The sequence below is a fragment of the Eretmochelys imbricata genome, chromosome 5 (genome assembly GCF_965152235.1).
Source record: "Eretmochelys imbricata isolate rEreImb1 chromosome 5, rEreImb1.hap1, whole genome shotgun sequence".
Taxonomy (NCBI): domain Eukaryota; kingdom Metazoa; phylum Chordata; order Testudines; family Cheloniidae; genus Eretmochelys; species Eretmochelys imbricata.
In genome coordinates, this window is record NC_135576.1 from 26761153 (window position 1) to 26774469 (window position 13317).

The following is a 13317-nucleotide window of genomic DNA, read 5'->3' on the forward strand; positions in this document are numbered from 1 at the left end:
GAGATAAAAATCTCTGAAAAGTCATGTGTGGATCAATACATTTCTTTGGTGTATCACCTCAGAGGTGAACAACTCTTAGGTCTGGGACTCTTAAATAGTCAACTTATAAATGAAAACCAGTGCATCATGACTTCATGTAACTAAATTCAATGAAACCTATTCACCTCTGCGCTATCAGATAGCATGTGCAAATATGTGCTACCTGTATGGCTCAGAGATGAATATACTTCTTTTTTCCCCCCTCAATTTTTGACCATCTCCCATTTAAAATATTTAGAAGGAAAAACTGTTTCATTCAGAACTTCTTGATGAATATGAAGAGATTCCAGATACAGTATTTCTGATTAATACATTTAGAGAGTGTGTAACGATAATATTGGCCATGATTTTTAAAAATTTGGTCTATACAGACTTCTGTTTTGATGAATAGCAAGATGAATTGTTCCTTAAGGTAAATACTGACCAAAGCAAATCTGAAGTTAATATTTGCTTAAGTATATAAACTTGACATTCACCTCAATAAAATGCCAATATTTATTGGCACTAATGGATATTATATAGCTGTCACCAGTTTTTAATATCTGATTTGTAAATCAAGATGGATGTTTTCCTAAAAAAAGTCCTCTAGTTCATAGAATCATAGAATATCAGGGTTGGAAGGGACCCCTGAAGGTCATCTAGTCCAACCCCCTGCTCGAAGTAGGACCAATTCCCAGTTAAATCATCCCAGCCAGGGCTTTGTCAAGCCTGACCTTAAAAACTTCCAAGGAAGGAGATTCCACCACCTCCCTAGGCAACGCATTCCAGTGTTTCACCACCCTCTTAGTGAAAAAGTTTTTCCTAATATCCAATCTAAACCTCCCCCACTGCAACTTGAGACCATTACTCCTCGTTCTGTCATCTGCTACCATTGAGAACAGTCTAGAGCCATCCTCTTTGGAACCCCCTTTCAGGTAGTTGAAAGCAGCTATCAAATCCCCCCTCATTCTTCTCTTCTGCAGGCTAAACAATCCCAGCTCCCTCAGCCTCTCCTCATAAGTCATGTGTTCTAGACCCCTAATCATTTTTGTTGCCCTTCGCTGGACTCTCTCCAATTTATCCACATCCTTCTTGTAGTGTGGGGCCCAAAACTGGACACAGTACTCCAGATGAGGCCTCACCAATGTCGAATAGAGGGGGACGATCACGTCCCTCGATCTGCTCGCTATGCCCCTACTTATACATCCCAAAATGCCATTGGCCTTCTTGGCAACAAGGGCACACTGCTGACTCATATCCAGCTTCTCGTCCACTGTCACCCCTAGGTCCTTTTCCGCAGAACTGCTGCCTAGCCATTCGGTCCCTAGTCTGTAGCGGTGCATTGGATTCTTCCGTCCTAAGTGCAGGACTCTGCACTTATCCTTATTGAACCTCATCAGATTTCTTTTGGCCCAATCCTCCAATTTGTCTAGGTCCTTCTGTATCCTATCCCTCCCCTCCAGCGTATCTACTACTCCTCCCAGTTTAGTATCGTCCGCAAATTTGCTGAGAGTGCAATCCGCACCATCCTCCAGATCATTTATGAAGATATTGAACAAAACCGGCCCCAGGACCGACCCCTGGGGCACTCCACTTGACACCGGCTGCCAGCTAGACATGGAGCCATTGATCACTACCCGTTGAGCCCGACAATCTAGCCAGCTTTCTACCCACCTTATAGTGCATTCATCCAGCCCATACTTCCTTAACTTGCTGACAAGAATACTGTGGGAGACCGTGTCAAAAGCTTTGCTAAAGTCAAGAAACAATACATCCACTGCTTTCCCTTCATCCACAGAACCAGTAATCTCATGATAAAAGGCGATTAGATTAGTCAGGCATGACCTTCCCTTGGTGAATCCATGCTGGCTGTTCCTGATCACTTTCCTCTCATGCAAGTACTTCAAGATTGATTCTTGAAACATACATTAATTCAGGGAAGTCTTACAGTCTGTGTTATACAGGAGGTCAGACTAGATGATCATTGTGGTTCCTTCTTGCCTTATAATCTATGAATTTATGGAGCTCAGAGGGCTTTCTGGAAGGATTGGAGTTTTAGCAGCCATAGTTTCTTCATGGATAGAGAAGCAATTATTCTTAAACACAATGCCAAGTGGGATGGTCTATTGGAAGGGTAAAGTCTGGAGGACCAGATCATCCTGAGAGACATAGAAGATGGTGTAAGTGTAGAAATGTGAAATAATTTCTCTCCCAGGTCCATGTTCTGTCATTTAGCTTTTGGCTCATCGGAGGGAGTGATGAGCAGCGTCTGTCTCCTGGGTAGCTTCTTAATTGGCCTTCTCCAGCCTGGTGTGCATGAGCCATTGCACAAGTCCAGGGCTGTGACCTTGCCCCCTTTGAGGTGATGTACATTTCAAGGGTGCAACAGCATTGGAGCTCCTGTATTGCTCAGAGAAAACGGTGATGCTCAGGCACGCTTTCATTCCATTTTTCTCACACATGTAAGGGCCAGAAAATATTTAGATGGTGTTAAAGATATGTTTTTGTTTTCATACATTTAATATTTTGATGTTCTCTTGTGTTAACCTTTTTATGTAAATAGCTTTCCTGTGTGTTTTAAATAATTTTATCTCATTCTATAAACTTTGTTGTTAGTGCAGAGTAATGAATCTTTTCCAGTGATTTTTGTGATGATTCAGTTATTATCCTTGGATCTGTGCATTCAGAAAGAGACTTGAGGGAAACTGCCACAGCTCTAAAGCGTTGAGCCTTTCAGGCACTAGCACAACAGCCTTATGCAACACACGCTCGGTGACTTAGGCTGAGCCATGCATTTCCAGGTCAATTGCTTTCCTGGCTGATGTCAGCAGTGGAGCTCCCTGGAGATTATCACATGGTTCACTTTCCAATTTATGCAGTACTTTTGCTTCACAGTATCTTTCTCACCTTTCTGTATCCTATACAGTCTTTCTGATCAGCATTTTCTCCTGTCCCATCAGCATGTAGGTTCTAACTTGACTGAAGGCTGTTTGCAAAAGACCTATCTTGGCTCAGCAAAAACGAAGGCATTATTCTGGGAGCTCTCTGTTAACTGTGACAAATTTGGATCTAAACTCTAGTAGGAATGACAGTGGCTGATTCCATCATGCTAAGAGTCTGGCCACAAATAATCACATGGACCAGGGAACCTGTTTGTAATCCCACCCTGGGATCCTTATGCTGCTTATTGGCATGGTAGAAAATAGTCAGAGGCATTGTGTTTCTTGGTAACTATATAAAATCATCCCAGCTTCTCAGGAGAAGTCTGCCATAAGCACTGTTCCCTCTAAGCTGTGTGCATGTGCACAAACACCGTGTGCACAACAAGAAATTTTTTGCGCACACGGCCTGTCAAAAATTAGAGGGAACATTGGCCATAACGACTTAAAATTTTAAGTGGGAAAAACCTGTGATGTGGTATGCTCAAGCCTAATGTGAATTCTTCTGAATGCCCCATTTGAAAAACTGATTGACTGCCTTCTTTCTTCCTTTGAGGCTAAATTTAAAAACTTATTCCGTTTGGCTTCATCTGGCAGTTATTTTAGTCTGTCGTGAACTAGTTGAAGGTAGACTAGTGTTGCTCCAGCCCCAGTAGGAATTGATACATTTAGAAATCATTATTAAATAAACCCTGGTGTTGTGGTATAATAATATAGTAATTTTCCAGGTGGCGGTGACTTCACCTCCAAGTGTGAGTTTGGAGTACCAGTGTCTGATCCACATTCATATTAAATTTTCATTGATAAGGTAGTTCTATGGATGCATCCTAAATTTATTCTAAAGTGTTCTACCTTAATAACCAAGTCATTCTAACAACATTTCTTCCACATAGAATCATAGAATATCAGGGTTGGAAGGGACCTCAGGAGGTCATCTAGTCCAACCCCCTGCTCAAAGCAGGACCAATCTCCAACTAAATCATCCCAGCCAGGGCTTTGTCAAGCCTTAAAAACTTCTAAGAAAGGAGATTCCACCACCTCCCTAGGTAACGCATTCCAGTGTTTCACCACCCTCCTAGTGAAAAAGTTTTTCCTAATATCCAACCTAACCTCCTCCACTGCAACTTGAGACCATTACTCCTCGTTCTGTCATCTGCTACCACTGAGAACAGTCTAGATCCATCCTTTTTGGAACCCCCTTTCAGGTAGTTGAAAGCAGCTATCAAATCCCCTCCCCCCTCATTCTTCTCTTCCGCAGACTAAACAATCCCAGTTCCCTCAGCCTCTCCTCATAAGTCATGTGTTCCAGTCCCCTAATCATTTTTGTTGCCCTCCGCTGGACGTTTTCTAATTTTTCCACATCTTTCTTGTAGTGTGGGGCCCAAAACTGGACACAGTACTCCAGATGAGGCCTCACCAATGTCGAATAGAGGGGAACGATCATGTCCCTCGATCTGCTGGCAATGCCCCTACTTATACATCCCAAAATGCCATTAGCTTTCTTGGCAACGAGGGCACACTGCTGACTCATATCCAGCTTCTCATCCACCGTAACCCCTAGGTCCTTCTCTGCAGAACTGCTGCCTAGCCATTCGGTCCCTAGTCTGTAGCAGTGCATTGGATTCTTCCTTCCTAAGTGCAGGACTCTGCACTGGTCCTTCCTGAACCTCATCAGGTTTCTTTTGGCCCAATCCTCTAATTTGTGTAGGTCCCTCTGTATCCTATCCCTATCCTCCAGCGTATCTACGTCTCCTCCCAGTTTAGTGTCATCTGCAAACTTGCTGAGGGTGCAATCCACACCATCTTCCAATGCCCATCCCAACAAGACCTTTCTCCAGAAACTGAATGTGAAAATGACCTTGGACTTTTATCTGGAACTGACCAAAGCCCTGCAAAAGTCTTTCTAGCCTCTTCTTTTCACACCAATACAGTAGGTTTTGCTGTTAGCAAGAGAGATATGTCTAAATAACTGTCTGATTGCATTTCTGCATGCTACAGCTTGGCAGGTCTGCAACTTAAAGATCATGTCAAGGCTCATTCCATTAGGGACAGAGCAGCCTTGGATGCTAGCCTCAGATCTGTCCCTATCCAAGAAATTTGCAAAGCAGCCAAATGGCATTCTTTGCACACATTAACAAAGCACTGGTGCTTTAGTTTTAGCATCTAGACAATAATTATTGTTTTTCATGTTACAGAAACGAACACTTTGGTAGTATTGGGATGGGCACTGTTAGAAAATCCTAAAATAAATAGATATTCCGAAGTTAAGGAATTCAAAACCCTTGTTCTCTTTTCCCTCCCCCCGCCTTTCCAACCAACATAGATTTATTACTCTGGTCAAAATATTTTTATTTAAATTTGCCACTTTTCAACAAGCTTTCATGTTGAAGAGGTATCTTAGTCCTTCGTATTTTGTTTACACACACATACACGCTTCTGCTTTCATTCAAAAATATGCCACTTACCTTGATTTTCTTTTGTTATTGTCCATTACCCATTTTTCCATTATATTTTATTTCAATTACCCTCTTTAAGCTCTTTAGTCTCCATGAGCGGGAATCCACAGTGATGAATATCTTTAGAGGGAAGTCATTTTCTTTTCTCCAATTCTTGTGCCCTGGTTGTGTGCATTTCTGTGCATTACCACTCACCCAACCCCTCCCATCAGAGTTCAGGGGAATTCTGTAACTTATCTAGATTTAACCTTGTACTTTTTAAAATTACTTTTATATGCAAATTCTTCTTCTCACCTTTTGTAAGGAACTGACCTGGAATGCAAGGAGGTCAGCTAGTTGCCTTAGTGAGGGTTCTGTAATATGCAGGACCCTGTTGGTGCCTCAGAGACTCAAAATTCTAGAACTATGAGAATTTCTGCCTCCTCTCATCCTGGAAATATGTACTTCAGAGTAATAATCCATAAATATGCACATCTCTCTACACACAAGAATTACAGGTAACTACCCTTTTTTAACAGGTCGTTAATAGGACATAACTACCAAAAGGGAATAAATAGCATAACTTTGATTGACTTGCTGATTCATACCACATTTATCAAAGACACATGACAACAGCTATAAATGACTTATTGTGAAGTAGTTCTGGCTTTTAAAGTCACAATTGTATTGGAGGGGCTGTCCTGCAGTGTCTCCCACAAGGAATTCTGGCTGATTCACTCAGAATTTCAGTAGGAACAGGAGCGTACACAGGAATAGTGCCATTTTTGAAGGGGCACTTCCTGTGCCCCCCGCGGCCGGAGGAACTGCCTCCCTCCTCCTGCTCCACACGGCCAGAGGACCTGGTTCTCCCCACCACAGCCCCGGGCCCGGTGGTTCTGGCTCTCTCCCCCAACCCATCCCCCATGGCTCCGGGGCCAGTGGAGCTCGCTCTCTCCCCTGCAGCCGGAAGAAATGGATACCTCCTACAACCCCAGGGCCGGAGGAGCTTGCTCTCCCTGCCCTCTCCCCGGAGGAGTTCTGTGCTGCTGCTGATTGGGGAGGGGAACATGCCCCTGCTTCCCCGCCCCCCTTCTCCCCCCGTGTGTACGCACACCCCTGAGTGGGAGAACACATGCAGCAATTTTGGTACATTTGTAATGGGTGAAGTGTGTGCACCATCTGTAACTGGTCAGCTGGCTGGTGCAGAAAGTAGGCTGGGCTTTGGGACTACTTTCTGTCTACCCTTCCTTGCCCCCTTTGAAGTAGCTAATGCCTGCACTCCACAGTTGGCTGCTGTGTGTCTTCTAAGGAAAAGGGGAGAGCTCCTTATGCTCTCTCCTCCTCCTTTGCACCCATGTAGGATGAGCTGAAATCTGGCTCCATATATCTTATGTAACTTTTGAACTGTTCCTTCCATTTTAACCTTTGTGAGTTAGCTTGTGAAAAGTCAATGAAAATTAAATTGACAACTCCCCACTCCTCTCCCACCCCAAAAACAAAAAAACCAAAAACGGTTACAGCCCCAAAACCCCACAAGCACAGGAAGGATTACTGTTTAAGGAGTTTCCATTCTGCTAGAAACAGCTAAAAGTCATAAAGTGGATGTTGGCAGGATTTTGTCACTGAGGAAAAGTCCATGACAGTCTCATTGAAGCATACAGTAAGGAACACTACAGGTGGTATTTCTCATTATTAAACTTTAAGCCATTACTTTAGGCACAAACAACTCATTCTTTTCATGTAGCACTCCCGCCCCCTTAAACATGCTGATATTTTTCTCCTTTTGTTTTATTGATTTATTTAGCTTTTGGGTCCCTGGACAAAAATTAAGTTCCTACAAATATATAATTCTTGACTCTTATGTGTTAACTTTTGTCATTTGTTGTTTATTTCATAGGAGATGATACATTAAAAGCATGGGATATCAGGCAATTTAAAAAACCTCTTAACTCAGTTGAAGGTCTGTCCAGCTTTTTCCCAATGTAAGTACTTTATTCATTTACTCCAGCCTGTAGAAGCAGATGCAGAAACAGCCAAAGCAGGGACAGCTGTAGTGGGAGGTGTGGGTAAAAATGGGGGTCAGCTGGGGCCATCCGTGGACCCTGAATTGTTCAGAGGAGACACCACCACCACCTTCAAGCAGTCAGGAGCCCCTAGGAGCCAGGTGGTGCTGCCTTCTCCCCATCCTCCCACCATCTGACCTTCGGGAAAAACTGCAGAGGAACCAGCCAGACACTCCAGTCAATAGAGCAGCTGCAGAAAGAAGGCAAAGCAGGGACCTTCGGATATTCAGACAAGTTTGTACAGTTTTAACTGGACTTCCTCTGACCTGTGCAGATGGGCTGTTTGCACCAACCCTCTTGCTCCACCTCCCTCAGTCACTTCACCTCAGCTTCACTCTACACTTGCCCCTCTCACTTTCCACTCCCCTTCCCTGTTACCTTACCTTCCTTTCAGCTTCCCATCTCCCTTCACTTTTCTTTTCATGTAGTTTATTGCCTACTAAATAAGCCCACCCCCCAAAAATGACAATAATTGTGCAGCTAACATGATTGCTGTCATCACATAGTTCACTCTGCTTGAGTGTGCTGTCCCCTTCCCACCCTGTGTCTGTGTTGTCTATTTAAATGATAAACTCTCCAGAGCAGGGACCATCTGCTACTCTGTGTTTGTACAGTGCCAGGCACAATGGGGTCCCACTCTTGGTTGGTCCCAAAGCACTACCCACAATAAACATCAATAATATTTAATAATTAGCAGGTGTTGTGCAGGAGAGCTGAGTTGGAAAGTAGATAACTGGACATTATATGTAGGATCTATATGTTGAAATTATTGTGCTGGAGCTCTTGGAGGGCAGGTATTGTATTTATTTTTTTTATTTTGATTTGTACTGAACACCTAGTTTTAGGCACAGCCGGTTACAGCTCTCACCGAAGATTTATAGTTTTCAAATGATATCTCAGAAATAAGTCAAAGACACTCAGTTTTGGACTTGGAACTCTTTCTGTGTTTCTAGCATTGAGAAATAGGAAGGAGTATGTTGTAAAATAGTTTTGACCATCTATTTACAATTGTTGTATGCGACCAGGGTGTATAGCCGCTGGCCTAGGGCTATAACTGGGTGGAGGTCTTCAGGGACGGGAGTTACCAGACAGAAGTTGGAGGAATTGCAAGCCAAGGTCCCATACACAAGAGTCAGAGTCAGGCCAGAGTTGGACACCGGAGATCAGAAGTAGTACCAGGTTAGAATCAAAAGGCAAGATCAGAGTCAAACTGAAGTAGACAACGGGAGATCAGAGGGAGTACCAGGCTAGAATTAAGAGGCAGGAATCAGGGTCGAAGTCAAGCTGGAGTCAGAGACTGGAGATCAGGAGACAAGGCAAAGTCTGGCACTGCAGTGAGCCAAAGTCTGTGTGGGTGCCCAGACAACTCCCTGGGGTTAAGTAGGGCACTTGGCCAATCAGAGGGCCGCAGGGGACTATCACTCTGGGTCTCTTGGGTGGTATTTTCTGGGGCACCTACTCTCCACAGTGCTTCCTGGTTTTGCCTCTGCATGGCCTCCTGGTGGCAGTGAGAGAATATCAGGTGCCCCATGCTTTACAGAACTGGGTTCTAGTTCCTCGGATTTACAGTTGCAGTTTAAAATTAATTTGACAGATATTTCACTGGTGAAAATAGATTTCATGACCTACTTACTTGTTTACTGATTTGGAAACTGCTGATTTTTTGTTTGTTTCCAGTGCTGAAATTTTGATAAGAAAAAGAGGTATTTTTGTTAGTTTTGCCAAATTTGGGTATTTTGTGCACAGCTTTATTTGTACGTATGATTTTAGTTGTCAGACATAGTTAAGCCATTGACAATAGGTTTTAAAAACCTTTTGTATTAACTGTAACAGATAAAAAACCTGTGTTTGTAATGATGTTCCCAAAACATATTACAAGTGTGCCCATTATGATGACGATTTATTTTATCTACAGGACAGATTGCTGTTTCAGCCCAGATGATAAGTTAATTGTCACGGGCACCTCTGTTAAGAAAGGAGGTGGCAATGGGAAGCTTATTTTCTTTGAACGGGAGACATTCCAGAAGGTGTATGAAATAGAAGTCACAGATGCTGTATGTATTTTATTTTTCTTCTAAGGTAGAATTCAAAATGTAAATTAAATCAAGTGGTTTTTGTTGTTGTTGTTTTTTTGCATTTCACACACACAAATTAAGATGTCACTTCTCCTTTTTATGTGCAATATAATTCCCATAAACATACATGTAATCTTCATTAACTTCAAAAAATCTCATTTTTGAGGGCATGCCTGAATGAAGACAGTGTAGAATTCTCTGGAAAAATGCCACCCTTTATTTATTCTATTAAACCCTGGGACGAGATGTCCTTGAAGCAGAAGGAAGGTCCCTACTTTAATAGCCACTCCTATACTAAATGTGCTTCCCCTGGGGACTTCCAGTTGTGAAACCATGTATAAGTCCAAAGATTCTGACACACGTGCCTGTGCTGTTGAATCCACCAGTTCTCATGTTAAAAGATTCAGCTCTCTTTGGGGGAAAACCCATATTTGTCCCCAGTAGTTCGAGGTGTCAGTGCTATGGGTATAGCCCGGGTAACTGCAGAACTCCTCACATCCTTGTGTCAAAATATAAGTCATCTATCTGAAACCCTTGGACAAGGAATACCCTTTGTCAGCAATAATATGCAGTCCTAAAATACTTGAACCAATAATACAAGAAGGCTTATGTGTATGACTTGAACAACCAGCTATTTCCTAATACAAAAGTGAAGACTATGTCATGTAAAACAAATTGCCATAGTGGTGTATACAGGCAAGAATGTAGAGTTTAGTAGTCAGGGAGTGGAAAAGAGTTGTGGATGTCTGCACACCAAATATAAAGCATCCACTGTGGCTGATAAGACAGAATATCAGGTGGCCAATTATATGCCCCACTGGGCCTAGTAAGCCAATTCATTGATTCTCCTTTCTATGACGGGCACCTCCTGTTGACCCAACTGTTGAGACATATCAGTCTTCACTGGCACAGCCCAACAAGACTCCGGCTGGAGTCCATTTACACAGAGACTGATATTTGTATAAGAATTTTCTTCATTAGATCCCATTTTCTGATCCTACTTGATCCTGCAGTAAAATCTGCCTGAGGCTGAATTTGGTATAGCAAATATTTCTGTGTTGGAAGACTTGGAAATCAAAAACACAGAGAATTAAGGGTGAAGTAGAAAGAAGAGTGAGGTTTTGAGGGGGAAAACTTTTTTATTTTAACTCACATTTTATATATAGCTGTTATACCACATTGCAGTTTTTCTTTAGTATTAAAGAATTTCTCTAAAGAAAACATTGATGGGATTCCTACACTTTGGTCTCACGTACCTGCTGTGAATTCAGAATTCACTCTAGCTTTCAAAGATTTTTGGCCTTTTTGTGGCACCAGTAGTACAGCCTCAAATATCAGTACGACAGTGCCCTCTCTAGAACATCATGACAAATTAAAGGCATCTTCAGCTATGTAAGTTTAAACATGGGTTAAACATGGGTGACAGGCAGTGTGAGTAGCCCCGCTGGGGCATAGGGCAAATGACGAAAATGACACTAAAACTCCACAGGAGTGGGAGTCTGGAACTGGTCCTGATGGCTGCATCTCCTACTGGTAGGTGGAGAGAGCTCATTTTACAATAGCAGTCAGAAGAAGTTTGTAGAGACTCCACTTGACCTTTTTGTTCTACAAGAGTGGGAATCCAGTCAGCATGGTGTCTTTTATAGAAGAGTAGTTTCTTACCTGTTAATCTGTTTCTCTGAAAATGTCATTTGACTGTATTTCTACTCAGCCACCCAAGTTCTCTGAGTTGGGAAGGGAAATAACATTTTCAATGACTGACTTTTTTCCTGATGGTCTTGCTCTATGTGACAGGGTCGGGCCAAATGGCTACAGGAGAGTGATAGAAGGCAGATATATTAGCTCCAGGTTGAGTAAATCCCTTTTCCCTGGGTAAGGCAACAGGGAAGGTTCCAGAACAATCAGGAACTTTCTGGAAACAATTAAGACAGACAGGCTGATTAGGACACCTGCAGCTAATCAAGAAGCTGCTAGGATCAATTAAGGCAGGCTAATCAGGGCACCTGGGTTTAAAAAGTAGCTCACTTCAGTTTGTGGTGAGTGTGAGGAGCTGGGAGCAAGAGGCACTAGGAGCTGAGACTGAGAACGCGGACTGTTGGAGTACAAGCATTATCAGACACCAGGAGGAAGGTCCTATAGTGAGGATAAAGAAGATGTTGGGAGGAGGCGATGGGGAAGTAGCCCAGGGAGTTGTAGCTGTTGCACAGCTGTTCCAGGAGGCACTCTAGACAGCTACATTCCACAGGGCCCTGGGCTGGAACCCGGAGTAGAGGGTGGGCCTGGGTCCCCTCCCAACTCCTGGTCAGACACAGGAGGAGTTGACCTGGACTGTGGGTTCAGGAAAACGGCCAAACTGAGGGCTGCCATGAATCTCCTAGGCGAGCAAATCCACCAATAAGCGCAAGACCCACCAAGGTAGAGGAGGAGCTTTGTCACACCTAGCATAACAGTTCTTTAGAATTATTGGAAATTCCCAAATGCTTGCAATTTGAGGAGCTATCTACTTCTTACTCGTCTAGGCACTGAAACAGGATGTTCTAGACTGGGTATTGGGCTACTGACAGTTCTTGGAATTGGGAAGAGTGAACTAGTGTTGCCTCAAAGGGCCAAATATCTGAGAATTGTGGAGAGGATTCCAGCCTGTCTCATTCTTGGGGGCTGAAACCCAAGAGTATCTAAATAGTCCTTTTTAAAAACTGTAGTAAATGACTTTTTATCCATAAACGTTAAGTACTTTTACTTTTTCCTAATTGTAGCTTTAAAATTTAAGATTGATATTCTCTTAGTTTGAGTATAATCAATGGATAAACAAATGGAACAACACTGGAATTACTAAATATTATCATAGACTTTAAGGTCAGAAGGGACCATTATGATCGTCTAGCCTGACCTCCTGCACAATGCAAGCCACAGAATCTCACCTACCCATCCACTCCTGTAACAAACCCCTAACCTATGTCTGAGCTATTGAAGTCCTCAAATCATGGTTTAAAGACTTCAAGATGCAGAGAATTCTCCAGCAAGTGACCTGTGCTCAATGCTGCAGAGGAAGGCGAAAAAAACCCAGGGCCTTTGCCAATCTGCCCTGGAGGAAAATTCCTTCCCAACCCCAAATATGGTGATCAGCTAAACCCTGAGCATGTCGGCAAGATTCACCAGCCAGACACCCAGGAAAGAATCCTCTGTAGTAGCTCAGATTCCACCCCATCTAACATCCCATCACAGGCCATTGGGCATATTTACTGCTAATAGTCAAAGATCAATTAATTGCCAAAATTAGGTTATCCCATCATACCATCTCCTCCATAAACTTATCAAGCTTAGCCTTGAAGAATTAAGATTTACTAAAGCTGATCTCATGACATAATTTTCTATGAGCCAGCACTAATAATACCTCTGAAATTGATCTGTCCAGAATCCAACTTCAACACTGCACATCTAAGAAAAACACAGTTAAACATATTAGCGTTCATTTAAAAAAAAAAAGGGGTGGGGGGGAGACTTACCAGTACTCTGAAAGGCCATTTTTAAATAAAAGTAATCTGTTTTCTTAGTGCCTTTCAGTTGCTTGCACAATTCAGCTTTTTCATTAGTATTTTCTGTTTCTTGTTTTTCTCAAATTGCAATGTAAGACGAAGTATAAACAAATTGAGGAATGTTGAAGAATGAATGGATTTTAAAGGCATACAGAGTTTCTGCAGCTTACAAGTTGTACATGCTGCTTGTTGCAAAGATCACAGGTTATAAAGAGAGAGATTAATATCTTGTACGTGGTTTACAGAAAGAT

General features: G+C 42.7%; 1 protein-coding gene across 1 annotated transcript in view; it reads left to right on the forward strand.

Annotated features, from left to right (window-relative positions):
• WDR70 (WD repeat domain 70) overlaps positions 1-13317 on the forward strand; it is a 270222-nt gene that overhangs the window by 205759 nt on the left and 51146 nt on the right. The window contains exons 12-13 of the mRNA XM_077816773.1: positions 7290-7374; positions 9371-9509. Coding sequence (XP_077672899.1) covers positions 7290-7374; positions 9371-9509 — 224 coding nt within the window. The remainder of the gene's footprint in view (positions 1-7289; positions 7375-9370; positions 9510-13317) is intronic.